This window comes from Pituophis catenifer, unplaced genomic scaffold, assembly GCF_029215685.1.
Source record: "Pituophis catenifer annectens isolate HBS135680 unplaced genomic scaffold, rPitCat1.0.hap2 SCAF_1, whole genome shotgun sequence".
Taxonomy (NCBI): Eukaryota; Metazoa; Chordata; class Lepidosauria; order Squamata; family Colubridae; genus Pituophis; species Pituophis catenifer.
In genome coordinates, this window is record NW_027256881.1 from 198,868,831 (window position 1) to 198,883,972 (window position 15,142).

At 39.2% G+C, this 15,142-nt stretch overlaps 1 protein-coding gene across 1 annotated transcript in view; it reads left to right on the plus strand.

The window, feature by feature from the left end:
* Window positions 1–14,639, plus strand: part of STK39 (serine/threonine kinase 39) — an 87,348-nt gene extending 72,709 nt beyond the window's left edge. Inside the window, exons 12-14 of the mRNA XM_070956925.1 lie at window positions 1,670–1,738; window positions 9,429–9,493; window positions 14,067–14,639. Coding sequence (XP_070813026.1) covers window positions 1,670–1,738; window positions 9,429–9,493; window positions 14,067–14,141 — 209 coding nt within the window. The 3' untranslated portion in view covers window positions 14,142–14,639. The remainder of the gene's footprint in view (window positions 1–1,669; window positions 1,739–9,428; window positions 9,494–14,066) is intronic.
* Window positions 14,640–15,142: the final 503 nt, after the last annotated feature.

A 15,142-nucleotide genomic window follows, 5' to 3' on the forward strand; every position in this document is an offset into this window, starting at 1 on the left:
AATTCAAGTGGGGTGGGGTTGGACTTAGTCTGCTTGCGGCTATGTAGGGATTCTAGGCCGATCCTTCTTTTAACTCCGCCCCCAGGTTCTTCTACTGCGTCTCCTATAGCTGAATGTCCTAAAGAAGTATTTGTAATTGCCTTTGCTGTACAGGTGGTCCTTGACATACAACCATTCCTTTAGTGACTGTTCAAAATTACAATGGCACTGAAAAAAAAGTGACTTCGAACTGGTCCTCGCACTTATAACTATCACAGCATCTCCACAATCATGTGATCGCCATTTGCAATCTTCCCAGCTGGCTTCCGATAAGCAGAGTCGATGCAGGAAGTCAGTTTCACTTAAGGATCATGCAATTGACTTAAAAATTTTAGCCAAAAAAAAAAAAAGAGTTGTAAAATCCAATATGACTCACTTAGCAACCATCTTGCTTAGCAGTGGAAATTCTGATCCCACCTGTGGTCATAAATTGAGGACTACCTGTAATGGGCATAACAGAAATCCAGAGGGAGGAAAAATACTGACTGCATGGATAATAGTGAAGAATGCTAGATGCTGTAGGAACAACTTCTCCCAAGCTACAGGCTGCCCCTTTCTGCTTTAAGTAAAGCTTGTTCAGGTTTAAGCTTTGTAGATAATTTTTTAAAAGCTGCGGGTATTCAAGACAGCCGTGTTTTAATTGACCTGTCCTTTGGAAATCCTTTTATTTTTATCATTGCACAGCTGACCATACTTTAAAAGCAACCTCAATGCAAACGTAAATAAAACAACAGTATTGGGTCTCTGTCTGACATCTGCAATATACACAGTTGAAGATACAATGGCTAGATATAGTTCTCCTAACATATGCATTTTGATTGTGGCATAAAATGTTTCCTCACTGAAAATATCAGAAAGCGGGGTAATACAAGAATATATCAAGTTGAGATTGTTGGAACAACATAGCTTAGGAAGGCTAGAATAGACTATGAACAATACTTACAAAAGGTACAGCAGCTTTCTATATTAATGTGCAGCTATAGGCAGTTTTTTTCTGATGAGGAAATGCTAGTGCTGTTCTTCAATTGAAACTTTTTGTGTAGACCAGGGGTGTCAAATTGGCGGCCTGCCAGCCGGATGTATCACACACAAACCACGCCCACCCTAGCTCCATGAAGGGGGAAAATGTCGCGGAACATCACGTGACAGCAACATGACGCGGCGAGTTTGACACCCATGGTGTAGATCCAGTAGGAGGCTTCCAGGTTACAATAATGTTTAGCTTTAGATGTTTTGGGTGAATGGAATTACTCCTTTTAAATTGGGGAAAGGGAATAAAAATATTATGTCAGGCAACCATGCTTGTTTAACAGCATTCTTACATTTCCGTATCTCTTTGAATAAAGATATCCAATTATGTATTATGAGAGAACTTCGGTACTTAAGCAATAGGCCTTTATAGGCTTTGTGAAGAATGTATCAGTGGGGTCCTATCATGTTGAAACTGCAGAGTAGTAAGTAATGGAATGCAAGTTGTTTTTAATGAAAATAGTTTTGATTTAAGCACATGTTGGCAATGGATGTTCATAGAGTAAATATACTTCTTACACAAATTGCCTTGGCTTATTGTTATTTTTCATTTTTTCTCACTTTTATTAGGACTAATGCCTATTCATTTCACATTTTACAGACACGGCAGATGGTGTATCTCAAGAGCTGTTCTCTGCAGGCTTGGTTGATGGCCATGATGTAGTTATAGGTAAATTATGTTTCATTCTGAGATTATGTTATACCCAAAACTCAGAACATTAAATGCATACAGGCCCATTCATAATAACATCTGTGCTTGGATTTTTATGGAACACCCCCCCCCCGCCCCCCACACACAAAACATTCTTTCTTCAATTGACAATGTATTTTTCCTGATATGATTTAGACAAATGCTTCACCTTAGTTTAATTCAGGTGTTCTTTCTTCACTTTGATCTTTATGTTCTAAAAATCTTATATTAGTACCTCTGTTTTTCTGTCCTTTCTATTCCTTCTGTCATGTCCCTTTGGATTGTGACTATTGTGCAATTGTCCCTTGCCAGCCTTAATAACTTCAGTAAACCTCAGAAAATCAGAGAAAGGATTTAAATTCTATAGGATCTTCATAGATGATGGGTAACTATCTTTCACAGCAGCAGCTACTTGGGAGCTTAAATTATTAAAGTGGTCTTTCCCAGCTTGGTACCAATCAAATGGGAAAAGTTGAAAGTATGTTCAAAATTTGTGATTTCTCTCTTCTGTAACTCAAGCTCTCATTTTATAATCTGAGGGTGAAGAAGAATTAAGTAAAATCCTCAATTTGAGTTTAAATCAGGAGGACAATAGGACAATAGAATCTTGAATTTACTTTAATTCCACTTAATATTGTCAACACTGTTCTGCATTTGTCTTTACATAGATACTGGAAATTGTTTAGGACTTTGATGGGAAAGATCTGCCAGAAAATGCCAAAAATCTATAGCACTGTTTCTCAACCTCAGCAACTTTAAGATATATGGACTTCAACCCCCAGAATTCCCCAGCCAGCATGCTGACTGGGGAATTCTGGGAGTTGAAATCCAAGCTTCCTAAAGTTACTGAGATTTAAGAAACACTGATCTGTAGATTCATTCAGTGAAATAGACTTAACAGTGTCATTTGTGGACCTTCACACATTTGTCTTTTTTATTATCTATGTGTATACATAATATTTTTAGAAATTATGAACAAGGGAGACATATAATATTTCATATTATCCCATGAGAGATGCAAGTTGCAGCAAAAACTTGTTTTGTGGAGAGAGAGATATATAGCCATACCCTTATTTTATGACTCCTCCCTGTAAAGGTGAAATATTTATTTTGTTCTTTTATTCGTATGTTTATATGTATATAAACATGGGTTTATATATATAATTCTATCAAACAGAAGAATTTTTTTTTTTTTTAATTTGATTTATATGCCGCCCTTCTCCGAAGACTCAGAGCGGCTTACAATGTGCTCAGCAATAGCCTTCATCCTTTTGTATATTTATACAAAGTCAGCTTATTGCCCCCACAACTGGGTCCTCATTTCACCTACCTTAGAAAGGATGGAAGGCTGAGTCAACCTTGAGCCTTGGCGAGATTCGAACCCTGCAGTAATTGCAGGCAGCTGGTCTTAATAAGCTTAATAACAGGGTGCTTTAAACCCCTGTACCACCAAGGCTCTTTTACCATTTCTTATAGTGTATACCTCCTCGTTTATAAACAGTCCTTCCTGCCATCCTTCAAATCAATATTCTTCTGTAATTTGAAATGGCAAGGATAAATTGAACCTTTTTTTTTCCAGGAAGGAAACATACATTCTTTCCCTCTGTTTGCATTTCAAAGAATCCTGTGAATTACATGTCATTTTTCAGGTGAAATGTGCAGAAAATTGACCTGTTGTTGATGTGAGAAAAATACAAAAATTGAATTTAGTGAAAATGCTTTGAGATCTGAGATTCTATTTATTTTCTTCATGAGCTATAAATAATAGAAAATTGGAAAACACAGATGAGCAGGGCAATATTTTTCTCTGACCTAATATATCTTTATATTGTATATTAATAACTATATCGAGTAAACCTGAAAACTTCCAACAACATGCAGAGATAGAAAGTCTTATTGTATGTGTGGGGTAAGCACACTTTCTGTGTGGTGTTGATTTAAAGGAGGCTTCAAGTGGTGTTTAAAAAGATTTGATATGAGGCTCAACATAGGTTTAAAAATTGAAATAATAATTTCAAGTCAGCGTATCTGTAAAATAAAGAAACTTGAACTTTTTAATGACTTTTTACTTCTTATTCAAAAGATAAATCTTACATGTGGTACAAAGCGCAAGTAACTTTGCTTGAATTCATCAGTTCTAGTTATGTCTGTCATTTCCACTCTAACTTAAATTTAGATACCCTTTTCAGAATAAGAGTCTCTTGGCTTATGTCGAACCATAAATCAGCACTTAGCCTGATGCCTCTAATAAAAATAAGATTTATGGCCCATTTCCTAAAGCAGGGTCATCCATGAATTTACTTCATTCATTCATTTAGAAAACATTGCTTGCATTAGCCATAAATAAATTGCTCCAGATCAGATGATTTTTTAAAGAGTAAAAGTAAAAGGTAATCCTCTCTTCCTACAGACACACTTACATGCACGCGTGCGCACACGCAACATGTTTATGATGCTGGAGAGACATCTGCATTCATTTTTTACCCTTGCCAACATGGCCAATGATAAGCGAATTCAATAAACCTGGAGGGGCACCAGCTTGCTGCTTGGGTCTTAAAGTTCTGTTGTGCCTTAAAACCAAAGTAACCACTTCTTGAATAGCAGCTCACATTAGAGACAGCTATGCCCACATCCAGGCATGTTGGGATAGTTGTATTCCTTCTTGTGATCCTTCCTTTGGGGTTGTGAATGTAATTGGGCTCAAAGGACAAACTCTGAATGAGATTCTTGTCAAATATTTTCATTCAGGGCCCAGGGCTGATTAAGAGACATCCAAAACTTGTTTGAATGTTAAGTCTTAATCTCTTATGGAAGATGAGAACATTCTTCCAATGTACTAGTCTTCTACAGCCATCTCCCAGATGTGTTAGGCCAGGGGTGTCAAACTCAAGGCCCATGGGGTGCTTAGATCTGGCCCGCAGGGCCACGACGGCGTCTTGCAGCACTCTGCCAGTGAAAATGGAACCGGGGGGGGGGGGGGAGAGACTGCGCGCAGCCCCCCTGGGCCCCGTTTTTCCTTGCAGAGTTCTGCAGAAAGCCATCACGGCCAAAAATGGGCCCGGGGGGACAGGAAAGGAAAAAGGAAAGAGGAAAGACAAATAAAAAGAAGGAAGGATGGGAAGAGAGCAAGGAAAGAAAAAAAGGAAAGAGGGGAAGGAAGAGGAAAGGAGAATGAAGAGGGAAGGAAAAAGAAGGAAGGAAGGAAGGATCCCCCAACTTCTGCCTGGGCCACCACAGTACCAGACATGAGTAACACTGAGCTGGCCCAGCCCCCCAGCACCCCCCCCCCCCCGAGGTCAAACACAAGCCTGCTGCGGCCCTCAATGAAATTGAGTTTGACACCCCTGTGTTAGGCTGATAAGAAAGCATAACTTTCAGTAGTTAACACTTGTTAATGTGAATCAAGAAATCTATAAAATCCCTTTTAGTTTTAGCTGTTATTCCCTGTCAAAACTGCATTTTAGTTCACTGAAGATTGAGTATGAAGAGATGGGCTTTTTTCGGTGGCCAATGTATGTAATGCTAAACATATACTATAAGAGGAGGCTGAGCTGGAGATACAGCCAAGAGAGGCCTTGCTAGGGGGAAAAAAACTACACTTAGCAAAGTTAAGTGTTCCAGCTATAACTAAGTGATTTTGGCAGTAAACTGCAATGATGCCTCTACAACACAATACATAACATGTTCTGATGTCATTATGTAAATGCTCTGAAGATGTGTGAGCGTTTGATCATCTGATGCAGATATCAGTCATCTCATTTACCTGATGACATAATCACACAGGCTTTGTTATTTGCCCACTCTGCTCTTCCTGCAAATGCTAAGGGGTCAGCTAGAACAGGGCTGTCAAACTCCCGGCCCGTGGGCTGGATGCATCACACGCTGGCCACTCCCGGTTTAGCAAAGGGGAAAAAGGTCCTGATATGTCACATGATGCCACCGTGATAACGTGAGTTTGACACCTCTGAGCTAGAACCTTCAGTAGGCAAAGGGTCCCCCCACTTAACCTTTATTGTCCTGAGAAGTAAAAGTCTTGTGCCATTGAACCCCTAAGTTTAACATTCCAGCAGAACAGCTAAGAAGGGCCTAACTAATCAGAACTGCTGTACTTAGCTTGCTAGATATTATAGTTCTTCCTGCTAGGCTGAATGTGAAATCTCCATTGTAAAATAATTGTATATTTTAGTGAAGGAATATTCTCCAGTGCCACATTTGCTTATGAAAGTTATATTTGATTTTTCTTTCTGAATACGTATACAGAGAGCAAGAGGTGTTAAAATATGCATGAAAAAGATTTCTGGCAAGAGTGAATGAAGGGCTGATTGTTAGTTTCATGCAAAGTATAGTAAAAAGAAAAACAAAAGTTAACTGAAATGGCACACTATGTAACATTATTATTTCTCAGTAACTCAGAAAGATCACCTGCAGGAGTTTGCCCTAAAGCGTGGATTTGCTGAAGGATAGAAAAACAATATAGTTTCTTTTGAAAAAGCCACAGTGGTTTTATTCTGTGAGTCTCCTTTCTTAAATGTAAACATTGCTAAGTTTGAGAGTTGAAACATTGCTAAGAGTCAACATTCAGCTTCTTCCTAATTAGCAAAGGTCTTCGTAATTCAAAGACAAGAGACTATTTGAAGAACTATCAATACCTGCCATGTTTTATTTTATTTTATTTGTGTATTTATTTTCCCTACCTTGTCTCTTGAAATAGACATCTAGTTGATGTCTTTATACGTAACTTTCCCTCCTGTTCTTTAAGGTCCCGTGGTTCCTAATTACAGGAAATCCTTAAAGCCCTGGGCAACCCTACAAGGCCAAAAGCTAAATGTTTAACATTATTATGTGATTTATATATATAACTGTATTATATACAGGTAGTCCTCAACGTAACGACCACAGTGGTACCTAACATTTATGCTACTATGTGAGAAATTTGTTAAGTGAGTTTTGCCCCATTTGATGACTTTGCTTGCCATATTTATTAAGTGAATCACTGCAGTTGTTAAATTAGTAGCACGGTTGTTCAGTGAATCTGACTTCCCCATCAGAAATTTGTAAAAGGTGATCACAGAACCCCAAGACACTGCAACCATCATACCAGTGGTGGGTTCTTCCCAGTTCGGCCCGGTTCCACCAAGCCGGTAGCAGTGACGATATGACATCACCAAACCGATTCTTTTTGTTCGGGAGCTGGGCCCTCCCGCCCCTCCCCCTTCCACATTATTCTTACCTTTTATTTGGCCCTGCCCCCAATCTATTTGCTGCCTCCCGAGTCCCAGCTGATCGGGTAGAAGGAAAAAAACTGTTTAAACTCTTGCCGCGGGGCTTCAAAGGACCGCCCTACAGCTGATCAGTATTAAAAGGCAGTGTGGCAGTAGACTGGTGCCTCCAAAAACAAATGAGTAGACTGGTGTCTCCAAAAACAAATGGATAGACCGGTACAGCTCTGCAAGCAGTTAAAAGCCTGGTAGACCAGTACCTCTGCTAAATCCTAAAGAATTGTCACATGACCATCAAACCACGCCCACAAAATAAGCCACGCCCACAGAACCGGTAGTAAAAAAATTTAGAACCCACCCCTACATCATACATATATGAGTCAGTTGCTAAGCATCTGAATTTTGAGCGTGTGACCATGGGGATGCTGTAATAGTCGTAAGTGTGAAAAATGGTCATAAACATTATTTTTAGTGCCGTTGTAACTTCGAACAGTGACTAAATGATCTGTTGTAAGTCGAGGACTACCTGTATTAGCATTTTTTGACACCAAAGCCGCTTGGGCTTTTGATGATAAAACTAGACCCAGGAATATCCTTGGATTGTGTTTTTTTCCTTTAGGAGAAGGACAATTCCACCCCATTGTATTCATTTTGAGAACCAGCCGTGCACAACATTCCAGTAGTTATTATATGGTTTCAGTTCATTGGCTATCCTCCGACCAATTATACTTCCAAGGACAGATTCAATACACATGTGACTAATGGCAAGGAGCTTGTAAACTAAGCAGGGTCGGACCTGTTTTTTTACATGGACATCCCTTGGCTGTTGGTTAAACTGAGACATCAGAAGTAATTCCAGAAGGTAATGGCAAATGTTATTGATACTTTTGCCATTACGGGTAATCCTCGACTTGCAACCATTTGTTTAGTGACCATTTGTGAAACAATCAGTCCTGGTATCAGCTGAGACAGTCCTGGTCTCATGCGATCAAAATTTGGGCGTCTTGCAACTAGCACGTATTTACAATGGTTGCAGCATCAAATGGTGTCAGGTGATAACCTTTTACAGAGTTCCCAGCCGGTTTCTGACAAGCAAAGTAAATGGGGGATGCTGGATTCAGTTAATGACTGTGCAATTGACTTAAGTGACTGCAATCCAGGGGTGAAATGCTCCCGGTTTGGACCGGATCGCCTGATCCGATAGCGATGGCAGCGGGTGGTTCGGAGAACTGGTAGCAAAAATCCCTGCCCCCCCCATGCCCAGCTGAGCCACGCGATCATCAAAGGCCTTTTTTTTTTAAACTTTTAAAAGCATTTTTTCTATAACCTCTTCGGCCGAAAAAATGATTTTAAACGTTAAAAAAAAAAAGCCTCTGATGATTGCGTGGCTCAGCTGGGATTGGCTAAAGAGGTTGTAGAAAAAAATGCTTTTAAAAGCCTCTGACGATCCCAGCTGAGTTGCCTGATCGTCAGAGGCTTTTAAAATGATTTTTTTCTGCAACCTCTTAAGGTTGTAGAAAAAATACTTTTAAAAGTAAAAAAAAAAAAAAAAGTTGGCCACGCCCTCCCAGTCACATGCCCACAGAACCGATAGTAACAAATTTTACATTTCATCACTGCTGCAATCATAAAGGTCATACAGTTGGGCATGAATCACTTAGCTGTGTCGATTAACGAATTTCAATCCCTATTGTGGTTGTAAGTCGAAGTTTACCGGTAAACCTGTACCTTCTTCAGTTGCCTATAAAACCTACATTGATGTATCCATGAAATCACTACAAGGAACTGGATTTGAAGGAGGTATCATTTGTCCTCAAGACTCTGATCTTGCCCCGAATCCTCCAATGAGCTCAATACTTGAAAACAGGAAGGGCAGAATAGAACTGAAGGATCTTATTTTACATTTAGGCACTTTTGGTGTACAAGATTCCCCATTCTGGAAATGATGCTGGTAGCAGCAGCAGTAGTTCTTCCACTTCCAGTACTTAACAATGAAAATTAGGCCATATTCAATATTCTCGACTTTTATGTGTATACAAAGGATGCTGATTTTGTGGCTTGGTTTTCCATTCCTAGCCTATTCATGAAAGCAATAAATAATAGATTTAGCAATAGTTTGTGCATAGTAATATCAGCTATTGGGTTGTCATGCTCATTCAAAGTGAATATAAATGTAAAATTAAAGGCATGACACAGACATGCTATTTCTCAACTTTCTCTTTATGAAGCCCAACAAGGAGTGACCCTGATGAAGGTACTCCTGAAAAATTACATTATTTTTTTTTTTTATTCTAGGGAGGAAAAAATTACGTTAACCTTGACTTCAGGCTTCCTTTTATAAATGTTTCATATCAAATGCCCCATTCTGCTCTTCGTACGTAAATGCCTTGTATTTATTAACTAAATACCTTGTAACTTGGTCCATGCTTTTCATGCTTTGTTTTCCCCAGTTGCTGCTAATTTACAAAAAATAGTAGATGACCCCAGAGCCTTGAAAACATTAACCTTTAAACTGGTAAGTAGAAATACCGTTGGAGGTGAAATAATGTAAGTAAATAGGAAAGAATTACTGATCTTTTTGAGCAAGGTACTTTCTTTATTTCTGGCCTTTATTAGTCTCTCTTTTTTTTTTTTAACTGAAAGCTGACCTTTCAAGCATTTTATTAGTCTATGCAAAATGAAATTAGAAAGCAGAAAACAGCCTTTGTAGCTTTTTTTTTATTTCACTCGCTGGAAATCATAATTTATCAGAAAGGAAAAGAAAAGCCAGCACTCCTCTATCAATCTCTGGTGAGCTGACAAACCCTGACATATATCTTGTGTCCTTGTATCTCCTGGTGCCTCCCATGTATTGGCTGACAGCGGTAAGACTTTCTGATTTGTGTTAGTTGAATCCCTGAACCTACAATAATTTATTTCTTAAGAAGACAGTAAAACTAAGCTTGGGCATCTGGCGTGAAGTTTGCATTTTTCTGGGTAAATAGCTTACTGTTTGGGAATTGTAGAAATCATGATGTATTTCCTGAAGTCCAGAAGACAATAACAATAGCCGTGCTATAGGATGTTTAGCTGCCCTCAGCTATAGTTTGTTTGTTCACCCATCATGCTTCCCCTCGCTTTTGCTATTTTCATGGAGCCCAATTCACCTATTTGATCTGCATCGCTCCCATGCTTAATAATTTGCAAATGAAATCATGGGTTCCTTCTGAAGGTAACATGTTGGCTTGGACCCTCAGATAAAATACAACACTTTTTGAATAATTTTTCCCCTCTTCCCATAGCCATTTATCTCACTATAAAATGCTCCTTGTAGAAATGGAGAGACGGGTTGAAAAGTGCTCATGGATAGTCAGATATTCCCATATGAAATCAAAACGTCCTGATTGAACGAACTTCTCTTGCCTACTATTATTCCTCATTGTTGAAGGAAGCCCTCGTTTCATTTTTATTTGTTTAAAACATTTATATTAGGCTTCCCATTTAAAGAAAAGAGTGGTGTGTTTTGTGATGATTCAAGAGAAAGAGGGTCACCATTCCTGGCTTCCCCCCACAGACTTTGCTTGTCAGAAGCTGGTTGGGAAGGTCTCAAATGACTCCCGGATGCTGCAATTGTTATAAATACCTGCAGTTTCCAAGTTTCCAAATTTTGATCACATGACCATGGGGATATTGCAGTGGTTGTAAGTATGAGGACTAGTTGCGAGCCAATTCTTTCAGTGCCGTTGTAGCTTCAGTTGGTTGCTAAACAAATGGTTATTAGCCAAAGTCTACCTGTACAGTAAAGGATTAATGTGTAGATATGTCTGTGTGCTCTGTGACCTCATGTTGGCTACATAATCGCGGAAATGTCTTTGGACAGCGCTGGCTCAACTGCCCTTGCAATGGAGATGTGCACTGCCCCTATAGTCGGCAGTGATGTGCGAAGTAAAATCTGCACAGACTCCTTATGTGTCTGTGTTGTGAACAGTTGCCGAATAGTTCAAAAGAGGTGCCATCAAAGAGATCAACCAGCAGTAATTATGACTAAGTGGAATGTCAGTTTTATAATTGGACTAGGAAACAATGTAATCACTGTGTCAGAATAATAACATATAACACATTCAGGTTCCTCAGCAGCTCCCCCTCCAAGTCATGATCTAGAAACAGTTCTGTAAAGCCATCCTGTTTAAATCTGAAGAACTAATTTTTCAGTAGCTGAAGTGGCTTATAAGTACTGTATCAGACTCGGGGTGATCTTTGCAATTGGTCAACGGTAGCAAATTGTTCTCCTTATATTGTAGATCAGCAGCCCCCAACTTTTTGGCTACCAGGGACTGGTTCCATGGAGAGAGATTTTTCCACAGACCGAAGGGGATGTGGTTTTGTGTGCTACCTGCATCCTGTGGATGGGGCTTCATTTGTTTCTGCCGGTCCATGGACCCCTGTTATAGATAGTTATCGGCTGACTTCCATTTGTCCAGCAACCCTTCAAAGTTCTGGCGGTGCTGAAAAAAATGGACATATAAATGGTCCCCAAAGTTCTGGCCACCACAACACCCCCATGTTCATGTGATTGTGATCCAAGCACTTGAGTGCCCAGCTCACAATTTATGCTGTCACAGGGAGCTGTAGTTATGCAATCATCATATGCAACCTTCCCAATCATCTTCTGATAAGCAAAGTCAAATGGGCAAGCCAGCAGGGAGACTGCATGTTGCTCTGGTAAATGGCTCCCACCTGCAGTCTCCGCCAGCCCTTCCTCAACCTGCACTATGGAAAATGACTCACATCTTTTGGGATTATGGTGGCAACTGGGACTGCCGGGATTGCCAGCACTAAGCAATTATGGTCATGTGACATCACCCTTTACAACTGTAATAGCAATTGTGGTCCCAGTTGCTTTTGTAACTTGAGGGCTGCCTGTACAGTGTTTTGGGTTCTGCAGGTGAAATCTGATTTATACTTAGCAACAAAACCTCCCCCCCACACACACAGTTCTTGCAATCAGCAGTGTACATTATTGTTAGTAATCCCCACTAACAATAGAAGAATGAGCTTTCCCAAACTCAACTATTGTTGAGTAATTTGAAATCCACCAGTTAACCAGAGAATGTTCAACACAATGAGCTGCCCGTCTTACAATTTTGGAAATAAAAGATATCAATTCAGGCTCTCCAGCAGTAAAAGCATCTGCTGCGATCAGTGGCAAAATGTATAGCTTCTTCATTGACAACTTTCTCTAAAATAGTTTCCACATAAAGTGATGCCTCAGCTTCTTCCTACAAAATATGACAAAACTGTGTAGACGTAACAACATAACTTGTGACCGCTTCAGCAAAATTGATCTATGGATGCACAACTTGATGAATGTTGGGATGTATTATTATTTGTATCGTAATTTTATTGAAAAGGCTCTAGAGGCAAGTTCAGTGCACAAAACCCCCTTTGTTGCCTGTAGTGTAAGTATTTTTTATAGTAATGTTTAAGAGCATAATTATTGACACTCACTCACTAAAACATTTGACAATGCATGATTAATGGCATCCATAGCAAATTTGCCTTCTTCATAATGGTATCAATCTGTGGTTATGCTGGACAATCTGAAGACTACTTTTTGAAATCTAGCCTGCTTTAAATAGAAAGTGTACATGTTTAGACTGTTGGTGTAATTAGTAACATTGATTGAAAATTCTGTGTCAATAAATTTATGAGAATTTTAGTTAACAATAATCAGCTATACTGACCCCATTGTATTCAGTAGCAAATTGGTCCAGGCCAGTTCAAGATATTTGAAGTTAAAGTTACTGGTTTATTTGGGAGTTAGTTTCACTGAATTCTGTTACCTGACTCTGAATAATCACATACAGTATAAATTTTCATGAATTGTCTAGACATTTAAAACACATAGACAATAGCAGTAAATTTAATACAGTACTACCAAACCTGCATATAGCATTTGAATCACCCTCTTAGGTAACAGCCAAAGGACTATTCATTTATATTAAAAGCTGCATTGCTTCTATCACAAAGTGTACCTAAACCTCACTTTTGCAATGGTGATGTCAAATAATGGTGCAGGAAGAGAGGAAAAGAGTTGAAAAGATAGCAGATTAAATCTTCTTAACTGCCATGTTCACTCAAGGCTTCTTGACTGAATATTTCACCTGCATACATAAAATACACAGTAGTGGCCAAAATTGTGGAAACCTTTTGGGAAAAGTGTATTTTCTAAAACTAGCTAATAACACCACTTTTTTGGGGAGTACTAACATAAAAATTTTTTATCAATGGAAAGATAATTTAATCAAGAATGTAATGCAATAACTTCTATGAAGGATTTGCTATTAGAATAGCAGTTACAGTATAAAGAAGAAAAGTGAAACACATAGAAAAAAATGAGATATACAAAAATTAGCACCATAGAAAAAATGAGATATACAAAAATTATCACATCAGTTAAAACTTAGTTGGGTAACCTTTAGCATGAATTACAGCCTTACAGCGTCTTCCCATGGAGTGAACCAAGTCTTTTAGTTCTGCAGCTGTTATAATGTGAAACCAAGATTGATTGAAGGATTGCTTCTATTAACTGGGTTTTTTTGCTGGGTCACTTCTGACTAACAAGTTTCTTTAGTCGGCACCATAGATTTTCAATTGGGTTAATGTCTGGGCTATTCCCAGGCTATTCCAGCAATGGAATATGGTTATCTTGAAACTCAAAAATAAAGTGGTGTTATTAGCTATCAAACCTCAAAAATACACTTTTCCCAAAGGTTCCCACAATTTTGGCCACTATTGTAATTTTAAAGCGCCAGGCTTAGCAAGAGACCCATGAATTCAAGCCAGGCCTTAGGCATGAAAGCCAGTTGGGTGACCTTGGGACAGTCAATCTCTCTCAGCCCAATTCACCGTGCAGGATTGTTATTGTCGGGAAAATATGAGGATGAAAGTGTGTTGGAAATGCTCACTGCCTTGAATTATTTGTAAAAAGGAAGGGAGGAAAGAAGGAAGAGGGAGGGAGGAAGGAAGGTTGACTTTCTCTCTCAAGAATCTCTCCCAGCCTCCTTTAAGCACCTCTAACCCTGTTCCTTTGGCATTGTGTTTTTCAGGCTTCTGGTTGTGATGGTACGGAAATCCCCGACGAGGTAAAATTGATTGGGTTTGCTCAGTTAAGCGTCAGCTGATGCCAAAGCACCTGAAACCCCTCCTCCCCCAGCAAAAGGGTGTGATTGCGAAGAGGCCAGCTTTACATTGTGAAGGAAATTTTTCAAGCACCACACACGGAGTTCCGCTTCATCCAGTAGCACCTCACCAGGTTGGAACAAGCGAAAGCCCACCGCTCCACCACTCCTTGCTAACATTCCAGAAGTCACTCAGTGCTCCTTCAGCAGTTGGGATGGATTTCCCTGACAAGAGAACAGATGGATCGGAAATGCACTCAAGTGGCTGCATCCATTGGTTACAAAAAGAATCTGCTGCCAGAGCTATTTCTTCTTTAATTCAAACAAAACAGTCATTATTTAGTGGACAATTCTGATTCGTTGGTTGTTATGTAGAATGAACGTGATTATAAACGATAGGGTTTATTAGCCAAACTTGAATTCCTGATTTAAAACCAACTGTGAATTCCCCTCCCCCCTTTTATTTATGCAATATATATCTCCTAGCTGTATGAAATTGGACTCCCCCCCTCTTTTCATGATTTATGTGCTAGTTGCAGTTAAATTATGTTTATTTAAAGGGAAGTAGAGATTTCTCTTTGAAGTATTTGTCACAATCCCTAGTTTTGAACTGATGTAGGCATTAGTTTTGGGTTTTGTTTGGTTTGCGTGTTCCTTTAAGCATCCCTCATTGGATTGTCAGTGGCGTGGGAGGTGCCTTGCAAATATTAACGTTCTAAGATTGTGCCTGAACCTATGCTAAACCAAGCTCATCTCATTTTTAGTCACACACCGTGCTTCAATTTTCTGAGTCATGAGAATGAATTATTATAGCAGAGACTCAAAAGACAAATAAATTATGGCCTACTTTGTTGGGGGAATCTATAAGCTGAACCGTGTAAACAGTTGCCATTAAGCTAAAATGCCTTTGTTTTACCCGTCATGGATTTGGTTTGTTATTAAGAGATAGGAATTGTTTCATAATAATAAAACTTGAAAAGAATCTGAGCTTTACTTGAAATTCT